Genomic DNA, 22,856 nt, shown 5'->3' on the forward strand with positions numbered 1-22,856 from the left:
ACTCCAACGCTCTGACGCGAGCGGGAAGTGCTGCAAGTGAGAGTGAAACTCACGAAGCAATTTGTGCATCAGCTCAACATTGGCTGTGGCACTGCTGGCTCTCCATTGATGGATGTAGTTAGGGTGAGCTAGTCGAGGGTTCGGCATAGGCTCTAGACCAATGACGAGGTCCCAAAGACCTTGAGACTCAAGCACTTGTTGCATGAAATTAAACCAAGTGGTGAAATTTGACTTGATAAAATGTGTCTTGTCCGTGAAGGCATTCTTGGCCGTTGCAACAAGAGTGGTAGTGCTCGGAGATGGATAGTGTGAAAAAGTGTAGTGTGGATAGGATGGGGGAGTGGAGTACAGTTGGGAATGGGTCCCAGAGTGCCCACCAAGCATGCGGGTAGTGTGCAAGGTGGATCCATAGGTAGGGATGGACTGACTAGGCATGGGCATGGTAGCCACATGAGAAACCCAAGGAGATGGGATGTGAACACGGGGAGCAAAACTTAGAAGATGGGAATCTGTGCGTAGGTGTAACCCATGGAGAGTGTGAAGACGCATCATAAGTTGAGGATAGAAACCCCTGCATTTCAGTGGTCATGTGAGATGTGAAGCTTGGGATAGTGAGGGGGATTACCATCACAGTCGATCGAGGAGTTATGGGTGTGCTCCTTTGGTGAAAGGTGAGAGGCACTGTGTTAAAGGGTGGTATTCTCCCTAACGAAGTACCATGGTGCAAAGAGGTAGAGAATGGGGTGGAGAAGGAAAAGGTGCTAGGAGCGGAGATGGAAGATCCAACCCCTAGGGTGTGTGATGCAGATGTGGAGTGTAAGCCAAGGTTTAGGAAAGATGATGAGAGGTGATCAAGTGTGATATAGAAGAGGGTGGGATGGGAGGGAAGTGAGAAGTGTGTGTGATATGCTCAAATGAAACTGAAGCTGTAGATGTGCCTGAATTCCGTCTGCTTCGTGAGCCCCCTCTATTGAAGTTCATACTCGCAAAGCCATCTGGATCCTGTACCTCAAAAGAAGAAACATGCGGGGGTTTTGATTCGTGCAACACAAAAGAATTGTACAAACCTGACATTGGACCTGGCTGAGATGATGAAGATGGATCGCCAGACGTTCCGAATGCCATATGTCCTCCATGATCGGAGAGGTGGCTAGCCTCACCAACTGGTTCGAATGTGGTAGCAAAACTGGTGGGAGGGGTGTAAACATCACTGTACTTGTTGTGATAGTACTCCTCAAAGTCCTCCTTTGTCATGTTAGTGAAATTTGGTGAAGGTGGAGTGCCATCCTTCTCATGGAGTCCATAATGCCATCTTAGGGCCTCCAATGATGGAGAAGCTGAACTGTAGAAGAAGGTGTCTGGCATATTGTGATTTGGTTACGAGTCGTATTGTGTGCCTCGCACAAAGACTAGCTCTCCACAATATCCGCAGGATACTCTTTACAAGAGTGCCGGCTTTGAAACCATGTGAAGAAAATTGCTAGGGTTTGCACCAAGGACACACAGAGTGTACAACCACGGCAGAAACACAAAGAGATAGACACAAACACAGAGGGCAAAACTCAACTCAAACATAGAAACTCAAACACAAATAGAAGAAGGGGGAGAGAGAACACAACTCTGAAGTGAATGAATGCTGTAAATGAATGTAAGAGTGTACAGTGTGCTCAAGGGCAGAGCAATGTCGGAGTGTGACATCCATCGGAGACGGATCCCAAGTCTATGACCACTAGTCGGAGTGTAGGAGTGCTGAATAGTGAATGGCAGTAGGCTGGTCATCAAAACGCAGCGGTCTGGAGGCTGGAAACTGGTAAATGCAGCAGTGTACCACCGATCGGAGGCTAGAAACTGTGCACAGTTTGCTGTAAACAGTAGGCTGAAACAATGTCTGATGTGGTTGGCGATGACTGGATGATCAGATCGCAGTAGATGATGATGTCGCCAGCAGCTGACGTCAGCATGGATGAAGGCGCTAGCAGCAGGAGCAAACACGGATGCAGTGGCAACAGTCTCGAGGGTTGGAAAGCCATGTGGGAGGATGCTGATGGCTGAAATCTGCCCGTGGAGTGAGAAACCTGCAAAGACGGAATGAGGCTGAATGGGGGCAGCTTGTCTATTTATAGATGTGGAAAGGCGCCCCAAAAATTAGGGTTTCCTCTAAACTCTCTCGAACCGTTCCCCATTTTAGGGTTTTACTCTAAAAAAGCATTTTTTAGTTTGTTTTGGGGCTGTTTAAGAACAGCAAGTAATGCATGTTTTAGCTCAACTGTAGTCATTCCTCATTCTTCTTCTTGAGCTCTTGTTTGTTATGCCTCTGCAATCTTGATGGAAGATTTTATAGTTGTCTCATGTTCTAAATACTAAAAAGTTAAACTATATGCACTCTTTTAGCTGAAAAGAGAACCTGTGCCAAATAAATCAGTTGGGTTTGGCTAATTATCATAACATTAAGTTGCATTTTTTCTAGGATGTTGGTATATAGTACGGAGCCTTGTGGAGTGTACATTATTTAAGTTGCTTGATCTGAATCAGTATTACAGAGCTACATAGCAATCAGGTTTGTGGTTTTTGTTGCTGTTAGTGGACCAGTCTGGCCTTGTGGAGTGTACATTATTTAAGTTGCTTTATCTGAATCAGTATTACAGAGCTACATAGCAATCAGGTTTGTGGTTTTTGTTGCTGTTAGTGGACCAGTCTGGTAAATATGTAGGACACCAGCTGTGAGGAGTTTCTGGCAGATGTGTTTTGGGGTCAGATGTGTTGCAAGTATAGGTTATAGATTTAAGTCTGCACATCTCTGCAAGAACCTTGTGATGTGAGCTCTATCAGATTTATCTGAATATATACAGCTGCATGAGTATGGTGATATTTTGCATGTTTCCATGTGTAGATTATCAGAGATTTTGATTTGAGGACTGCACTACTTTGTTCCTATTCTTCTCTGTGTTACACATTTCTGCGTTTATCACATTTGGTTCCTTTGCTATTCTATATTGAGGTCTAAGTTTGAAATTTTTTTCTTGGGCTAATTCATGAAGGCTTGTGATGCCAACGCCAACGAATTGGGGAATACGCATTGTTCCAGAAAAAACTGCCTTTGTCATAGAGCGGTTTGGGAAATATGTGAAGACACTGGATCCAGGAATCCATATTTTAATCCCATTTGTTGATCGTATTGCATATGTTCATTCTCTCAAGGAGGAAGCAATCACAATACCTGATCAAAGTGCAATCACAAAGGATAATGTCAGCATTTCGATTGATGGAGTTCTTTATGTGAAGGTTAGTCTCCTAAATATGTGTGATTGATTTTTCAAATGACAGAAGAGGGTGATGAGTGGTTCCTTTACATATCACTGGGCAAAACTTACTCTTGATTTTGCATGCATCTCTGATAATTTGCAGATAGTAGATCCATTCAAAGCATCTTATGGTGTTGAGAATGCACTATATGCTGTAATTCAACTTGCTCAAACTACGATGAGAAGCGAGCTCGGTAAAATCACCTTGGATAAAACATTTGAAGAAAGGGATACTTTAAATGAGAAAATTGTGGTATGAATACATGACCCAACTTCCTGGACAGTGTGTCTTAGCAGTCCTTTGTGTAGATATGCAAGTTATTTCCAGAGTTCTTCTTACAGTAATGTACTGATGCTTTAGTGTCAACAAGCCTCATCCTCTGATTATGTGCTTATGCTAGAGGATGGTCATGTTGCTAGCTCATATGTTTGCCTATGATAATCACTGTTTTTTCTTTTTTGGGCAGTAGAGCTACAGAATAAAAAACAGTGTGAAATACAAACTGAGCTGCAGGGAGTTTATCCGCACTTGTCAAAATGATCCAAAGAGTTCGATGTTAAGAATGATGAAATCATATAAAAATGTCAATTCTTGTATGCTCTAGAAAAATATATTATTTGCAAGTAATGTTTAGTTTGAGGGTCTAGTTGTGACCATGCAAGGGACTAGTATATTCAACATACTTTATACCTTCCAATGATCAAGAAATTAGTGGAGAAGGAAATCTAGCTGATGGATGCAGGAAAGGCCTTTGTACAAATATGAAGCTTAGGTCTGCAACATGTCAATGGCAGCACAACCTTGTGGTTAATGTCTCTCCACATGGCAAATCATGGAAAACATTAAGAGTGCTGCAAATAAACTCTACAAGCTGCAATATGCTGATCATTTACTTCAGTTGAAAGCATTTCATCCACCCACAAAATATATCAAGATAATCAAATCCTCTCCCATGCTGCAAACATAGAGAGTGCTGCAAATAAACTCTACAAGCTGCAATATGCTGCTCATTTACTTCAGTTGAAAGCATTTCATCCACCCACAATTCTTTCTTCTCGAAGATTTTGATGCGGACAACCATGAGGAAGTTGGGCTTACATGGGATTCGGATGATACATGTGTATATTCTTCATTGCTTCAGTGTATTTCTAAAGAAGTTCTAATGGCGGTTACCTCTTGCAACACATTCCCAGAAATATGGTTGAAGCTTCAGATGTTGTATGAGGCACCTTTCACCATGCATGCAATGACCCTTTATGGACAGCTTTAGTAGATGAAGTTTGAGCTGAAGGACACCATTCAGTCCTTTTAGCTTTGTGTTACACAGTTATAGAACCAGCTTCAATACATGTAGTCCACTCTTCCAGAGGCACATCTTATAGGAATGATACTGTATAAGCTCCCCTCGGAGTTTGATGGAGTGGCGAATGCTTTGAGGGTGTAGATATCCTTTATATCTATGAGCTTTACACATATGTCCTTGATACTGCTCGAGCCTGAGGCATCTTTGTGTTTATAGGGGAGGCTTCCATCTCATTATAGACGTTCCATTGAGGCTTTTAAGGCCTAGTGTTATCATTGTGGTAAGAAGGGCCACTTGTTGTTGAAGAACTGCAAGGAGTTAGTAGCCTCACGAAAGAAGGAGATGAAGGCGAAGCAAGATGCGGACTCCTTTGATGAGTCATTCTCTTTCTTAGACTCCGACCTAATCCTCCAGTCAAGGAGAAGTCCAAGGCGCGAAAGGGGTCCACTTCTTTAGATTGAGAGAAGGGCTTGATTGTCCCTTTCTTTGTTGCTCTCTAGTCCAGGTGATGCCGTCATCCCTCACGACTCTCCGGTGCTAGAGAGGAAGTGTGAAAGGGCGGTGAGTGGGGTAGCCGAGTCTCGTCTATACATGTATGCAGGTGCATAGGTTTCAGGAAGCGATGTCCTTGACATATCGATTGAAGCTTGGCATGTTCAAATCTTAGAGCTAGGATTGACATCTAGGTTCATGATGAGCTGGTTATTTGATAGAGAGTGGGCTTGGCTCCTAGTCTTGAGCTCACATGAGGGGACACTTTGGCGGTCTTGGCGGGGAATCCATGGGTACATATGTTGAAAGGCATTTTTGACAGGATGGTCTTGTATGCTACTGTGAGACATTGTTGATAGACACAGAGATTTGTTATGACTCTTCTCTATTTTTAGGAGCTGGTACAATCAACATCGATATTAGGTCCTCTCTAAGGCACATTGGTGGTGGCTTGATCACCCACTGCTCGGGTATCTATGGTTTCTTTGGTGGTTTGTTGTAGCCAGAGACCTTGGTGGTGGCCGTTGCGAGTGCCTAGGAGCTAGAGACTCATTGTTGTACACGTCATTCTTGTGTTTGGTATATGGATTCCATTTCCCGAGCACATCTTTGAGTTCTCTTCTTTTGTAGTGTTCTATTTTCTCTCTTTTATCTTGTATTCAACAGTTTATTTCAGCACTTGTCTGTGCTTCTATTGCTGTACCATTTTTTTGACATGAACATGACATACATGCTCAACAACATAGAGCTCCTCAACATAATTTCCCATTCAAGAAATCAGTCTTTATGTCCAATTGATGTACATGCCACCCACAAATACTTCAAGTGTAGCAATAGTACAGATGGGAGTCTTAGAGGCTGATCATACATGCTACAATACACTAGTCTTCTAACTACACATTTCAAAGATGATAAGAGAACCCGAAAATGGGGATGTTTTGCTGCCTTGTCCAGGATAGAATTGGGTAGACTCACAATCAGCCATAAACTCCCTTACTCATGCTCTTGACTCATCACTCACGTCCTTGCTGTTGTCACGTAAGGATGACCTTGATACATGATCAATTGATGACTGACTGAGAACCAAAGAGTGGCTTTAAATAGCCCAAAAACTCTTGAAATAAAATACAAAGTGTTGTGCCAGAGTGCTATGGAGTATGAGACAGGAATGGGCAGGGATAGAGCTGAGATCTGAGAGCAAGTGTGTTCACACTTGTAAGTTTATACACACGGGAGTTAATGGGAGTTTACACCTGAAGGGACTTTACACCCAACAACCTCCCACTTAAAAGCCTGAAGTGGTACCTTTAAGGTATCCAACTCCCACTAATCAAATGCAATGTTCATGTTGAGCCTTTGCAAGGCTTTTAGTGTGAACATATGTAGGGTTATCTTGGGTTTTGACCTTAGTTAGTGTGACAAGACCATCATCCAAGACCTGTCCAATGAAGTGATACCGAACATCTATTTGTTTGGTACGTGCATGAAACATGGCATTCTTAGCCAGATATACTACGCCTTGGCTATCACAACCAAGCACTGGAGTACGTGAAGAAAGACCAAAATCCTTGATCAAACAGCCAAGCCAAATAGCTTCCTTAGAAGCTTCTGTGGCTGAAATATTCAGTCTCTGTAGTACTCAATGCTGCAATTTTTTGCAACCTTGAACACCAACAAATAGCCCCACCAGCCAAAGTAAAGACATATCCATTGGTAGATTTTCTAGTGTTAAGATCTCCTGCCATGTCCGAATCATAGAATCCTTGCAACTCTAGTGTACCCTTTCCATAGCATAAACACTTGTCTTGTATATGGCGGTAAAGGCACACCAAGAGGCTTAGCATCAGCCATATTAAATCTGTCAAGTACTTTGCTGATGTACTTATCTTGTGAGAGAAACAAGTGCTGCTCTCTATCTCTTTTAATATGCATGCCCAAAATGTGTTCAGCTGCTCCCAAATCTTTCATTGAGAAGGCTGAACTTAGCTGCCTTTTAAGAGCATATAAAGTACTCTTATGCTTTCTTGCAATCAGCATGTTGTCCACATATAAGACCAGCACAATAAGACTTCCATCATTAGCTTTTTTAGTGTATAAGCAATGATTTGCATGACTGCATTTGAATCCATGGCTGAGCATTAAAGTATCAAAATTTTTATACCACTGTATGGGGGACTTGCTTCAGCCCATATAAGCTATTAAGCTGTGTTTCAGCTTACAAACTAAATGCTCTTTCCTTGGAATAGCAAAACCTTTGGGCTATTTCATGTACATCTCTTCATCAAGGTCACCATGAAGAAAAGTAGTATTCACATCCATCTGATCCAATTCTAAATCCAAGGATGCAGTGAGAGTAAACAAAACATGGAGCGTAGTCATCTTCATCACCAATGAAAAAACCTCTTGGAAGTCTATGCCTTCCTTCTGTGTATAGCCCTTAGCAACCAAATGTGCCTTGTATTTGGGCTTCCCATCAATATATTTCACCTTATAAACCCATTTATTAGGAATAGCTTTCCTATCCTTGGGCAAAGATACAAGCTTCCATGTGTTATTTGCATACAGAGACTTCATCTCTTCCTGCATAGCAAGCTCCCACTTTCTCTTGTTTTCACATGATTGTGCCTCTCTAATTGTTAGAGGCTCACCTTCATCAATCAATAAAATGCAATCCAAAGATGGTTGAAACCTTTGTGGTTGCCTTTTGATACGTGTAGACCTTCTTACCCAATCGTCTGTATTGATAGGCAATGGGTCAGTGTTAGCAGAGTATTTGTCAGCTCATGTGTGAGTCTGAGCTTGATCTGGGCTGGGCATTTTTATTAGGTATTTTAGGTATTTTTCTGGTGTGGCATTTTATGCCAGTGGAGCATTTTTATGCACCAGTCGGCCAGCATTAATGCTGTCCGACCAGCATTATTGCTCCCCACTTTTTCAGCCTATTTATACTCAGTGGCTCCTCCTCAGTCAGTCACTTCATTTCACCATCTGCAGACTCTGTGGAGAGAGGAGCCAGTGCCAATGCCCACGCAGCCAGTGACTCACTGTTGTATGCGACTGTCTCATGTTCAGATATATGGATTCCATTTCCCGTGCATACATCTGAGTTCTCATCTGTATCGTGTTCTTTTCTTTTCTCTTTTTGTCTTGTGTTTCAGCAGTTTATTTCAGCACATGTTTATGCTTCCACCGCTGCTCCACTTCTGACATGGTATCAGTTTTCAGGATTTGTGTTTCTGCTGTGTTTTCTTGCTGATTTCAGGACTGTTTTGTACCCCTGCTGATCAGACGACTGCTGTCGCAGCCAGGCGACCTGTTTTGGGGCTGTTTTCAGCCTGCGTTTTTTGCAGTTTTGCCATCGCCTGCTGCCTCTGCACCCTCTGCTGCCTACGCACCCTCTGCTGCCTGCGTTTTTCATCTGCAGCTGCTGGCGACAGTTTTCTACCTGTTTTTCTCCAGTTTACAGCCTGCGTTTTGCTGATTCAGCATCTCTCATGGCTGGGTGATTGTTACTTCAGGCCGTTTTTGCTGTTTTTGGCAGTTTTTGACTGATTTTTTGACTTTCTGCAGCAGATTTTGTCTTCTATCGATCAGATTTTGGGTTCTATTGCATGTGAACTCTCATTTTCGGTAGTCTGTGCTTGTGTTTTGGCTGTGTTTCCTCTCTAAATTCCATCTCTTCTCTGCTTCTCTTCTTATCCTCTCCATATGGCTCCTCCGTACACTTCCACTGATGATAAGTTACATATGACCTCGATGCTTCTTGAGCATGAGGCATCCTTGAGATTACAGGGGCGGCTTCTGGCACATTATGGAGGTGAGGCTTATGTAGCTTCAGAGAGGGGTGACGGAAAGAAGAAGTCGAAGGCCCAGTGTTACCACTGTGGCAAGAAGGGACATTTGCGGAAGGACTGCAAGAAGTTAGCGGTTTCCAGGAAGAAGGAGCAGAAGACGAAGCGGGATGCTGACTCTACCGATGAGTCCTCTCCTTCATCAGCCTCCGACTCCGATCCTCCGACCAAGGTGAAGTCCAAGGCGCGGAAGGGATCCTCTTCTTTGGATTGCGGGAAGGGCTTGGTGGCCCCTTCCTCGGCTGCTTTCTAGTGGTGGTGATGAGGTCATCCCTCACGACTCTCTTGTGCCAGAGAGGGAGTGTGAGCGGGTGTTCAGATGGGGCGGCCGCGCCTCATCTATATTTTTATACAGGTGCACAGGTTCCAGAGAGGGACGTTCCTGACGCATCGACTTCAGTCTGGCGGAATCAAATCCTGGAGTTGGGATTGACATCTAGGTTCATGATGAGCTGGTCATCTGACAGAGAGCGGGAGGCTTTCGTCTGGAGCTCACATGAGGGGACACTTTGGTGGTCTGGCCAAAGGCGGAGAATCCATGGTCACCTATGTTCAGAGGCATTTTTGACAAGATGGTCTTGTATGCTACTGCGAGACATTGGTGATGGACACAGAGACATGCTATGATCTTCTCTATTTTCAGGTGTTTGGTACGATCGACATCGACATCAGGTTCTCTTCGAGGCACCTTGGTGGTGGCTTGATCACCCACTACTTGGGTATCCATGGTTCTACTTGGTGGTTCTATGTTGTATAGTTTCTGATCCCTTTTCATTGTACTATTGTATTGTATCAGATCACCCATGATCTGAGAGAGGGTGTTAGCAGAGTATTTGTCAGCTCATGTGTGAGTCTGAGCTTGATCTGGGCTGGGCATTTTTATTAGGTATTTTAGGTATTTTTCTGGTGTGGCATTTTATGCCAGTGGAGCATTTTTATGCACCAGTCGGCCAGCATTAATGCTGTCCGACCAGCATTATTGCTCCCCACTTTTTCAGCCTATTTATACTCAGTGGCTCCTCCTCAGTCAGTCACTTCATTTCACCATCTGCAGACTCTGTGGAGAGAGGAGCCAGTGCCAGTGCCCACGCAGCCAGTGACTCACTGTTGTATGCGACTGTCTCATGTTCAGATATATGGATTCCATTTCCCGTGCATACATCTGAGTTCTCATCTGTATCGTGTTCTTTTCTTTTCTCTTTTTGTCTTGTGTTTCAGCAGTTTATTTCAGCACATGTTTATGCTTCCACCGCTGCTCCACTTCTGACAGTCACATCCTCAGGTATGTGCATACCATCACCTAGTGGTTGATTTTCAGCATTTTCTTGTTGCTGTAACCTGTTTTCGGCATGTTCTTCTTGTTGTCCTATTCCATCACGTGCATCAATTTGCTGTCCATTATCTTCTGGCTGTAGCACAATAGGTTGCTACTCCTTTTCAGCATCAAAAGGGACAGAATCTTCAGCTAGTGGTTGTTGAATGGCTGTTAGTTCATGCTGAAATTTGACATTCTTTTTGTCAAGGTTAGCATGTGTAGCATTTTTCAGCAACTTTGCCTCATTAAATACTACGTCTCGGCTTTCTATCTTGAGTAAACCAAACTCTATATCCTATCTCTCCCTCATCTCCATATCCCATGAAATGCCCTTGATGGATTTGATGTCTAGTTTAGTGCTTTGATTTATAGGAATATGCACAAAGGCATCACAACCAAAGACATGCAAATGGTCATATGAAGTAGGTTTGCCAAATTAAACCTCTTTAGGAAAGCCATTTTCCAATGCACGATTGGGAGAGCGATTGCACACATGAATTGCAGTTTTAAGAGCGTCTCTCGCAGAATTGTTGTGGGAGATTAGCTGTGGACAATATGCATCTGACTCTTCCATAAAGTGTGCGATTATATTGTTGAGCCACGCCATTTGATGTAGGATTGTAAGGGGATGTCGGCTCCCTCTTAATGCCATGCATCTCAAATTTTTTTTTTTTGAATTCATTTGAAGCATACTCACCCGCATTGTCCGTTCTTATAGCTTTTAACTTAAGCCCTTTCTGTGTGGTAACAAAAGCATGAAACCTTTTAAAAGTGTCCAATACTTCCTTTTTGCTCTTTAATACATATATCTATGACTTTCTACTGAAATCATCAATAAAAGTGACAAAGTATCGTGTACCTCCTTGTGAATTAATAGGCATAGTGCACACATCAGAATGTACTAAGTTAAGAGCATTCATCAGAATGTACTAAGTTAAGAGCATTGGATTTCTTAATGACACCAGATTAATAGGAGACTTCACATGTTTTCCATGTATGCAATCATTACAAAGTAGAGGCTTTTATATCAAATCTACCTATAGAGGAGAAAACTTGAAGATCTTTCTAGCTCATATGACTAAGCCTTTTGTGCCAAAATTCCATTTATGAATGAACTTTAGCCATAGCCAAAAACTTGCTAGGTAATGCTTTACAATGCAAATAATACAAAGTTCTCCTTTTGATGCCTTTAACAATCAGCATAGAGCCCTTGTGGACCTTCTGTTGAGAAACCCTTCACCCGTAGTTTTGCGTTTTGCGTTTAGGGTTTCACAATGGACAGCCCCAAAAAGGGACTGGGCGCCCACAGTGGGGCTGGGCGCCCATAGTGGGGCATCACCCTAGACAGCTGACGCCCTCCCTCCGAGCACCACCCTAGACAGTCTCTTGCCTATTTATAGGCTGCCTCTGTCACTCATTCTTCACAGCTGATTCATCCAGTCCGTTGCCTCTTCTCTCTAGCCTCTCCACCGCCCTCACATCCCTTGTATCACATTCACTCCATGATTCAGATATTCATCATTCCATTTATCAGAGTTTCTTCTCTCTTCTCTTCTCTTCTCAGTGTTTGTCGAGTTCACTCTGTGTTCCTTTCCGCAAACCATATTGTCTCGTTGGTATGTCGTCTTTTGACACCTTCTACCCTCTTGCATCAAGCTGTCCAACTGATAATAGACTTTTCTTTATGCTAGGTATATATTTGACATCTTGCAAAATCAGCTCTTGACCATTTTCAAGGGCCAAGTGAATGGTACCTGCACCCTCTATTTCACATGCACAATTGTTGCCCAAGTAAACCTTGCCTAGGCAACCTGCAGTGTATTTAGAAAAGGACTCCAAAGAGGGAGTAACATGAAAAGAGGGATCACTGTCCACTATCCATGATTGAGATAGCCCATCATGAGTTGAAAGTAACGCATCAATTACCTCCTTTTTAGTGATGTGCATATCACCTACTGCTGCCATAACATTTACATCATTACATGAGGCTGCAACAAGTATCTCTCCAGTCTCAGAGAGCTCTTCAATGACCACACTAGATGCAACATTTGGCTTTGCAACTTCTTTTGAGAGAGAGTTGTCATCATCTTTCTTGGCATCCTTCTTTTTCTTTCCTTTTTGTTTCTTTCTTTCTTGCCCTTTCTTGTAGTAGCGACAATTAGGCTTTTTATGCCCTTTACATCTACATTTATAGTAAGTAACATCTTGTTGTTTGCCCTTGCTTTTACTCTTGCTTTTGCCTTTATTTTTTGCATTAGCCTTTTTGGCTTACCTCTAAGATGATAGGTTGAACCACTACTTTCTCTAGTGGACTTTCTTCTAATCTTCTCATTGAGAATAGAGCCCCAAACACCATCGAAGGTTAAATCAGAGTTGTTGCTCAATGAAACAACTAGAGACTCCCAGCTATTAAGCAACGCTATCAACAAGAAAATATTCTTCCATTTATCATTGAAGGGTTACAAACTAGAGTCTTGCAACTGGCTTAAAATCCTTGTGAAAGCACTTAAATGCTCCGATGTTGGCTTAGACTCATCCAACTCCATGTTTACAAGCTTGCGCATGAGATGCACTTGATTTACTAGAGTTGTATTTTCATAGGTGTCCATCAACTTTTGCCATATGGCATAAGTTGTATCAAGATGCTTAATGTTTGTAAGTACATCATCAGATACAACCATTTTAATGTATGCAATGACCTTGTTGAGTCTAGCCCAATTCTCATCTGTCATAGCGGTAGGCTTGACTTTCAAAAGAGCATCATCACAATCCTTGAGAAACAAAATGCCTTGCATCTTGTCCTTCCACAAGTCGAAACTAGTAGCATCAAACCTCTTGATTTCAAGAAGGGATTTAGTGTCATTGCTGCTTGAAGCATTTGCAGCCATTTTTCAGCAATGCGGCCAAAGATCAATGTTGCAATTTATGACAGCAAACAATGAGCTGAATATTCAGCTAATATCAGCCCAAATTTTCAGTCAATGAGAGCAAGGTTCAGTCCAAGTACATGAACAGGAGTAAAATGGATGACTTTTAGTAGTATAACTGAAATTTCAGCATATAATCTAAGCATACATCAGTGCCAGGTGACTCCCACTTCAACAGTATCACCAAAAGTACATGTGCAACAATTCCAAATCTGCAAGTGATCACTAAGACTGCTGCAACATGACTATTCAGCAATATATCAACTCAATGGGAGCTGCCCAACATGTGTACTGCATACATATGTGACCAAGTCAACTTCTGGTAGACAAAAAACACCAAGATTCTTTGCAATTTCTTCAAAAATCTCATAACTGAGGTAAATCTCACTGCTTAGAGCACGAAGATTGCTTCAGCAATGTTCCCAATGTACATTTCAGACATCAAATTCGCCAAACTTTCAAATTTCAGCAAAAGCCCCAAAATTTTACCGACTAATCTGCCCCGATTGCATTAATACATGATCCTGAGAGCATAAAACGGGCAAAATTTGCAAAAATCTTGAAAAAGCCCCAAATTTCTCAGGTCCAAATGTGCATTGATGTCATCAAATTTGACTCAGCTAAGCAAAATTTCACTGATATAAGAAAAGTTCTAAAATTTTCAGGGCCAACGTGCACAATTTTTGCAATTTCTTGGTCAGATTGTCCTGTTCGGGATCACAATTCTCGAATCCGGGAAAGGCCCCAGATTTTCGACTAAAATGGTGTTGTGTATGCTTGTGCATGCGAACACCCAATAGAGAAAGGAGAGAGAAATTGCACATTAAAGAAAACTTTTCAAATTTTTGACGTGCCCCATCTGCCCAGTCAGCCCCTTCGCCCGTTGTCTGCAGTCCGCAATCCACCTGTCTCGTTGCATGTGTTAGCTTGGCCTGTTGCCTGGTCAGCTCTGTTGTCTTGTCACACGTGACTTGCGACAATCGTCAGGCCTGGTCGCCCACTGGTTTTGGTCGCATGCGTGGCTCTGATACCATGTGAGAGTGCGCTACGGAAAGAGGAAAGTGAGCACAGAGAGGAGACAAAGGGGGAATGTAGGAGAGAGAAGAAACAATGCGATTGCAATGGCTGAAGGTACAAGGTTGCAATAGTTAGCCCCAACATGCAGCACTATGCGGCAGTGTGGGTGCGAAATGGTTGCTGTGGGATGAGAGAATGAGGAGGGTTGGCTGATCACAAAGGATCAATGATGGATAATGAAAGTGGGAGGGTAGGCCACCTATATATAGGCAAAAAGTGGCAAGAGCCTAAATATGGTCGAAACCCTAAAAAAGGCCAAAAACGGCCAAAAAGAAATGCACTAATGTGCCCTCCATCTAAAGTGTCTAAAACACACAAAATGACAGACAAATACAATGTTAGAGCTCCTAATGTCCTTGGGTGACTCGAATCGAGGTTCATAGGTAGGAGATGACCACACAAGACACACATGACTACTAACACTTTTTACTTCCTCTCATTATGCTTATTCTTTGAGTATGAAAATTTCTTTGTTGATAGTTTGCCCAGCAGACTTCCTCGATTGAGGTGCTGTTTCCAAAGGAGATGTTTTGGGCGAGCTTTTGGCCCTTTTGGTGCAGTGATACTGGTCATGAAGAAGATAGGTGGAGGTTGCACTTTTTGGACTATGTTATTCAACTATCTTGATGGGTTGTTCAACTGTTTAGGAAGATGACATTTGGGCTTCCTTCAACTTATTGTGTTTCTGGTCTTGGCCTTTGGACTAATGAATCCATCAGCAACCTTTTCAAAAATGATTGCAAAGATGCATCTCTGAGGTTGGCTTGCCTCATGGTCCACAGTGTCATAACCCTGCCTCTGCTGCTGTGGTATGATAGTTGTGGAGAGTGGCTGTAAAGTTGTGGACAGAATGTTTGCCCATGTGTATGGCACAAAAAACTTGTTTCTGAAAAACTCCCATTTTAGTATACAAATTTTGCAACAACATTAACAAGAAGAAAGTAAAGGGAGTAGTGGTCCGTTTCCTAGTATGTCAAATTGATTACTAAATTCATATACTTTTGGAGGAGAGATTGGCAGACCAAAAGCACTTGTCTATATTGCAGCTTAATGAAACCCCTGAGCTGCAAAACACACCCTTTTACCAAATTCAACAAACACATAGATCCTCAAGGCAGAAACATATGTACTTACTCCTGCATTTTCTTGTGACACAGTTTTTGTTTCTCTTGGTGTATCTTTGCTGTTTCTTGTTCTTTCCTCGCTCAGTGGTTTGTGTTTTATGGTTTTGCCATTTTGTATGTTGTCAGGAAGCAATCAATTCAGCTGCCACAGCGTGGGGTCTTCAATGCCTGCGCTATGAGATAAGTAAGTTCGATATTAACCTTATCTTGGATGCTTTATAAGTCTAATTGCATTTAGGTTTACTTACATTCCTTGATATATTAGGTAACATGAATGTTGGTTTATGTTTATTTGAGCAGAGGATATATCACCACCTCCTGGTGTCCGACAAGCTATGGAAATGCAAGCAGAAGCTGAGAGGAGGAAACGAGCTCAGATTCTTGAGTCTGAAGGTAGCTTCATGGAATCTGATTTTTTCTTTTTACTTCTCACTTTGGTCATACAACCATATTACTTAACATCTTTTACATGTGATGTATGAGACTATGTGCAGGAGAAAGGCAATCAAACATTAATATTGCAGAAGGAGACAAAAGTGCTGCAATACTGCAATCGGAAGGTAATCTCCAAGTCCTAGTAGGCCTTGAATGCAGGTTTTTTGAAGGGCAGAGGGGTGTGGGAGAAGAGGGTCTGAGCAGGGAGGGGTTCTTTTTATTCTTTTCAATTTTTGGAAGGTGAGAGTTGGTGGGGGGAGGGAGGGAACTGGATTAGGACCAACAGGTTTTTCACAGGCCTTTCAGAGCTAAAGCTAGAGGTATATATTCTCCTTGTCAGTACAATTTATGCACAATTTTTCTCTTTAGTTGCAGGGCTTATAATCAAAGCATTTATTCAAGATTGGAGTAATGGTGTTTGCTGCTCAAGTAGTTCGAAAACCCTCAAATATGCCTCGATTAAACATGTGTGCTAGTAAAGGTGCCAAGATCTTGGGTGCATGGGAAAAGCTTTGCTACCAGACCGTCATTGTCTTCTGCTTTCAAATTTTGGAGTTTGCCCATAGCGTTTGATACCATCTCTGTCCTGAACGAGTTTGATGGGAATGGCTCAAGGGGCTGAGGTGGGGGTGGCTCCATAGGGATATGGTAAACGGCCTGATGCAATGGTATGCTAGGTCTGTGGTGAGGTAGTCTGCATTGGTGGGTGGGGGTCTTGGAAGAGGCTTCATGTTTAGTCCTATCCAAAGAATAATTGGTACAGCTCTTTCTCCCATTGTTTTTCAATATGCTCATTTGTATGGCGAGTCTTCTTGTGTAGCAGTTTGCCCATAGCGTTTGATACCATCTCTGTCCTGAACGAGTATGATGGGAATGGCTCAAGGGGCTGAGGTGGGGGTGGCTACATAGGGATATGGTAAACGACCTGATGCAATGGTATGCTAGGTCTGTGGTGAGGTAGTCTGCATTGGTGGGTGGGGGTCTTGGAAGAGGCTTCATGTTTAGTCCTATCCAAAGAATAATTGGTACAGCTCTTTCTCCCATTGTTTTTCAATATGCTCATTTGTATGGCGAGTCTTCTTGTGTAGCAGTTTGCCCATAGCGTTTGATACCATCTCTGTCCTGAACGAGTATGATGGGAATGGCTCAAGGGGCTGAGGTGGGGGTGGCTACATAGGGATATGGTAAACGGCCTGATGCAATGGTATGCTAGGTCTGTGGTGAGGTAGTCTGCATTGGTGGGTGGGGGTCTTGGAAGAGGCTTCATGTTTAGTCCTATCCAAAGAATAATTGGTACAGCTCTTTCTCCCATTGTTTTTCAATATGCTCATTTGTATGGCGAGTCTTCTTGTGTAGCAGTTTGCCCATAGCGTTTGATACCATCTCTGTCCTGAACGAGTATGATGGGAATGGCTCAAGGGGCTGAGGTGGGGGTGGCTACATAGGGATATGGTAAACGGCCTGATGCAATGGTATGCTAGGTCTGTGGTGAGGTAGTCTGCATTGGTGGGTGGGGGTCTTGGAAGAGGCTTCATGTTTAGTCCTATCCAAAGAATAATTGGTACAGCTCTTTCTCCCATTGTTTTTCAATATGCTCATTTGTATGGCGAGTCTTCTTGTGTAGCATATCGTGAGGTGATTGAAGTAGTATGCTACCAAGTATGGCAAACATTGAGAGAGAAGAGAAACTTAGAAACACAAGAACACAGTGATGATACACTAAATCATGCTATGAGAAGAAAAGCTGATACAACATAGTCGAAGCTCAAAAGATAATTGCATTGTCCTGTCTGAATCAAGCAGTAGCATCCCGTGGGAAATTTGCACAATGAAGGGAGCGAAACATAGTCCTCTAAGCAGTGGACTATCGAAGTAATCATTGGAAGTCGAAGGATAGTTGTTGAGGGAGTGAACCGCAATCCTGCTATCGTGGGAGCGAACTGCAGTCCTCTGATACCAGGGAGTGACTTGGGCAGCAAAATGCAAATCCTAGAGCGTTGGAGTTTGCAAATCCGAGAGTAGCTTAGATGTTGACGCTAGGTGGATATTGATGACGCAGGATGATGGAGTATGAGTTGGGCTGTAAAAACGTAGGTCCTAATAGCCTTTGTGATAGACGACTGACACTAGGTGATGGAGGAGAAGCCAGGTTACAAAACGGTAGGTCCCAACAAGCCCCTATGGTAGATGAGTGATGAAATCATTGACGCTTAGTAATGGAGATTGTCGTGAGAGGCTAGGACGCTGACACCAAGCTGGAGATGATGATCCTAGGCAAGGAAAAGATCTTTTCATTGAAAAACGTAGGTGAAGGTGGAGCTTGATAGAGAAGGTTGCTGACGCTAAGCAGATGATGGCGATGCTAGGTGAAAGATGCCCCAAATGCAAGGCGTGATGCTAAAGTAGAAGAGAAAGGGTGAAGGCAGCCATGAGCCATGAACCACAATGTCCTCTTGAAGGGGTGTGAGGGTAGTGGAAGGGTTTGGTGAGAGAAGAAAGGTAGTGGTGGTCATTGAAGAATGTGGTAAAGAATGACTAAAGAGAGTGCTTGGGTAGTAGAAGTGAAGAATGAATGAAGTGATTGCCTCTTTTTATGCATAAGTTGTCTAGGGTGGCACACCATTATGTGGGTAGCCATTGAAAAAGTGGCCAAAATGTGGACACAGCCTTTTTTGGGATTGTCATTGTGAAACCCTTAATGAAGTGTGTAAACTGAAGAAGTGTTCCCCCCTTAGGCCCAAGAAGAGATGAAGAAAGAGGAGCAAAGAGAGATATGATGAAGAAGAAGAGATCCTAGAGATCCAAGATTTCCACTTGAAAGGTAACTTGTAGTAAGGAATAGTAGACGGGATGAATTGTAGAACCTGACTCCACCTCAAGAGAGAAGCCACTAGCTTCCTAACTCCATGTTGGAAGGAATTCGAAGGTCTCGTCACCAAGTTGCGGTTGAACCTTCAAGGCCCAAATCTAGGTTCTTGAAGATCTTGGGTATCAATGGGAGAAATGATTGTCCGAAAACAGCCATCCCAAAAGAGGAAATGATGGGTGGCGAACTTCATGAGGAATACGTGCCCTTTAAAACTAGCCTTCCTTTTGTGAATGGGTGGTAATTCCTTGATTACAACTTAGTTACAACAGTAATATTTATTAAAAAATTGAGAAATACAAATTAACTTATAATCTTGGACAATGGACACCCTGTTGCTCCTAAAACCGACACCCCTTTTGGTATTTCTTTAACTTAATTGAAGAAAAAGTTGATGTACAATAGGATTTTTCCAATTTCTTTCGGTATTCCAACTCGCCTTGTTGTCCAAAATGACCAACAAGTCTTCAATCTGATTTGCCCCTTGATTCGAGCAGTCAATTGGCCTTCACTTGCTTTGATGGAGATGGAAAATCCTCCAAATTTATTGATTTTCTAGTCCCTCCACTTGAATTTGATCGAAACAGCTTGAGCCTTGTTGAATCCAAGTCTTGGAGCTTTCAATTTCTGGCATGCTTCTCGAGACTGTTGCTAAACCTTGGGTTTACAACAGAGAAATCTAAAGTTTCTCAGTCCCTAGTGATCTCGATGGTGTAATCTTCGAAGCAAGGTTGTAGGAAGGGTGGGAGATGAGAGAGAATGCTGAGAGGAGAGAAAATTCAAATTTTCTTCGTGAAGAAGTGAAGAAAATTAGTCATTTATTGTTGTTGTCATGTCTCAATAGCTTGTAGATGCGAAGAATTGAAGAAAATCAGTCATTTATTGTTGCTGCCTTGCCTTAACAGCTTGTAGATGTTGTCACCTGCTGTTGATTGGTCTTCTTCTGGCCTTGACTGCCTCAGAAGGTCCTCCAGTGGTTACAAATTAGACCAGTAGCATCTCTTCTCTCTCTCTTACAGGTTGAATGCACTAAAATGTCTCTCTCCAGCCTCTAGAGACGTTTTTCAGTCTTACATGGGCATTTTTGACAAGTAGCAGCCTTCCCAAATGGTTTTTCCAGCATTATCCATAATTAAATATTAATATTCAGTTTTTGAACATTGAAAATTAATCTAATAATTATTTCGGTACCTTGAAAAATAATTTGACTGGCCAATAATTAAATTGGCAAGGCAACTTCCATTCTCGAGTGTCTCTATGCTATCTTTGACGATTAGATTGGCACTAGGTACCATTAATAAACACCACTTCTCTAGTATTACCAACTGACACTTATGGTCAAATGAATGACCTAGGCCAACAACTAGCACCAGATAGCACCAAGTATCTATTTGGCATAACTTATAGCAACTTTTGCCTTTGACATCCCGTGATTTCCTTGGGTCTTGGGCGCGCAAATTTACTCTAATCTCAGATACACCTCACATGTGTAACATTTACTTAACTATGTGATTAAAAATTAATCCACATATTAAGTGAGGTTTCAAAATTACATCTCCTCATGACAGCCCTTCTCCTTAAGATCATTGGAATCATCCTCAATTGCATTGTCAGATGCATCAAAAGTAAAATAGTGGATTGGAATTTTCACAAGGCATCATAGTTAACACAACATTGTGCAATGCTGCTCAACCATTCCATATGCCCAACACATGTTGAAAATTACCAGCCAACATAACATAACATAAGACTCACAAAGAATCTCAAACACATTGCTAGATTATTGTATGACATTTGTGCGTATTTTTCATGAGCTCAATTCATTTGGTAAAATCAAACCATAGCATAGCATAATCAAGCATAAATCATGGATAAAACATCAATGGCATCATAATATATGTTGTTGTCCATGGAACCGGATATAAACCATTGAAAATTGAGCGTAATTTGATCACAAATTGTTGCAAATGTGAACCCAAACTGATCACAAACTTGTTGCAAAAATTGACCAGCAATCAATGCAAAAACTGATCCCAAAAGTGACCATAAGCGGTTCTCAAGTTGAACAAAAACTGAGCTGAAACTGATCAGAATTTTTATGAATCATGGAATATAGTGTACTGTGTCTATTATGTAAATTGTTGGTATGTTAATTGCTCACTTAGATATTGTGTACAATGTTGAATCATGTTCAACCATATGTTTTATTTTGGCCCAAAGTATATTCATATGTATATAAAATTGCCATAATTTTTATCTTGAATGAAACCCGTTTCTTACATTTTTGGAAACTCATATGAAACTCTGGAAACTTGTTTCATACCTCCCATTTCTAAAACCCTTGAGAATTATGGGGAGGGAGGGAGGGAGATCCACTTTGTATGTTTTTACTGATGTTGGAGTTCATTTTTGATTCTTGCTTTGGTGTGCATAGCCATATTGGTTGTTTTTGAGGTCTCCTTTTGTGATACTTGAGCACCATCTTGTGTGCTAGTCTTGTTACTAGGGATGATCTAGCTCCTTGGTGTGCTACTATCTCTTCAATCGCTGTGTGTGATAGTAGTTGTGTGATTCTTGTACGTTCTTCTAAATTGTAAATTAACCCATTACATGTTTGTATGTGCTTACTTGCAGGAGAAGGGAGGTCAATTATTATTAAAGCTCAATCAACAGCAAAGGGTCTACGAGAAATAGCTGAAGCTATTAGAGAAACTGGTGGGGAAGAGGTACTGAGATCTGTAAAGTTTTGTACTAAAGAGTTTGTGTTGTGGCTCTCTTGAATGTGTATCTTAATCCTTCAAAACCTGTGCATTTTTTAGTATGGCCATATTGTACAATAATGAATTGCAAATTCAGAAGTTCCTATTAAACCTTTCCTGTTGGTGGTGCAACTCAAGTGTCTGACTTTCACGCTTTAGAAGAGAGCCATGGTTCCTGTCTGACCCCCAAGTGATGTGTAAAATCTCACAAAGGATCTTTTATAAATGATCTATCACATTCGTCTATTTTTTTTGATAATCAAAAGATTTAGGTGCATATTACAAATATTCTTACAGTTCAGCAGGAATCTGTTTCAATGGATATTCGAAAGGATAGGATTTTGGAAGCGTTGAAATACATGTCTAGTAGTAAACCTAATTATACAATCCTTGCCGGTTACTCCTGAGCATAATATTTAAGAATACAGGACTAGTCCTAATTTAATTATGTACTTTTAAGAACCCAAAGAAAGCATTTCCCGTATTTCTAGAGTAATAGATGCGTGCGGCAAAACTGAAGTCCAAAAAAGTGTGAAACCATCAGGCTTTCAGAAATTTATCATGCCCAGTTCAGATAGGGGACCAGTCAGGCATTTCACGAGATTCTTAACACTGAACCTCAGACACAGAACACCTGTCTGATCAAAATGCCTTAACAATCGTCCTATGAGCTTAATCCGACCTGGTGCAGTAGGGAATCTGTTTTGTTAAACGTGTCTTAAAACCTGGTTTTGCAATGAAAGGATTTCCATGAATCGCACTTACAATGTTATTTCATCTATTTGATTCATTCAATTATTCTTGAGATGCTGAATATTCCTTGTTATTCAAACACAAGCACTGTGTAAACCTGGTACGGATAGGTTGTCCAGTGGATTGCATACTTGATTTTTTGTTACCCAACACGGACAGACTGTAAAGCTGTTATAAGTTGCTAAGATACAGATAGGTCGCTACATGGATTGGATACTTGATTTACTAGTCTCTGTGGATTCAGGTCTAGTAAGAGCATTGCGGATGAGAAGCTTTTCATTTTCAGCTGTATTGCGTGTTCTAATTAGTGATTCTCACACTCAACTTTGCCTAACTAGTTCAACAGGACCTCTTTGTTCAGACGTCCACTGTTACAGATGTTTCATAAGTCTGAAATATGCTTGTGTAGGCTGTTGCTTTGAGGATTGCAGAACAGTATCTTCAAGCTTTTAGCAGCATTGCTAAACAGGTACAAAAACATCTCTGCAGCAAATTTAATGCCAATCTCTTACTCTGTTTTGGGTCCTTTGTCCCTAAAGTACACATCTGGTGTGAATGCATTTGCATGCCTGTCCGCCCAACTGCATGCACAACTGAGCATACTAACGGGGTGTGTGTTTTGGCTGCCGGGGGGGGGGGGGACTTGGGTGG

The 22,856-nt window shown here is 41.9% G+C and overlaps 1 protein-coding gene across 1 annotated transcript in view; it reads left to right on the top strand.

The window, feature by feature from the left end:
• Nucleotides 1–22,856, top strand: part of LOC148019924 (uncharacterized) — a 49,450-nt gene that overhangs the window by 24,529 nt on the left and 2,065 nt on the right. Inside the window, exons 2-8 of the mRNA XM_087700137.1 lie at nt 3,039–3,282; nt 3,406–3,555; nt 15,519–15,576; nt 15,693–15,785; nt 15,887–15,952; nt 21,328–21,419; nt 22,615–22,674. Coding sequence (XP_087556263.1) covers nt 3,039–3,282; nt 3,406–3,555; nt 15,519–15,576; nt 15,693–15,785; nt 15,887–15,952; nt 21,328–21,419; nt 22,615–22,674 — 763 coding nt within the window. The remainder of the gene's footprint in view (nt 1–3,038; nt 3,283–3,405; nt 3,556–15,518; nt 15,577–15,692; nt 15,786–15,886; nt 15,953–21,327; nt 21,420–22,614; nt 22,675–22,856) is intronic.

Source organism: Lygodium microphyllum, chromosome 19, assembly GCF_053477565.2.
Source record: "Lygodium microphyllum isolate KBCC chromosome 19, Lygodium_microphyllum_v1.1.10, whole genome shotgun sequence".
NCBI classification, from domain to species: domain Eukaryota; kingdom Viridiplantae; phylum Streptophyta; class Polypodiopsida; order Schizaeales; family Lygodiaceae; genus Lygodium; species Lygodium microphyllum.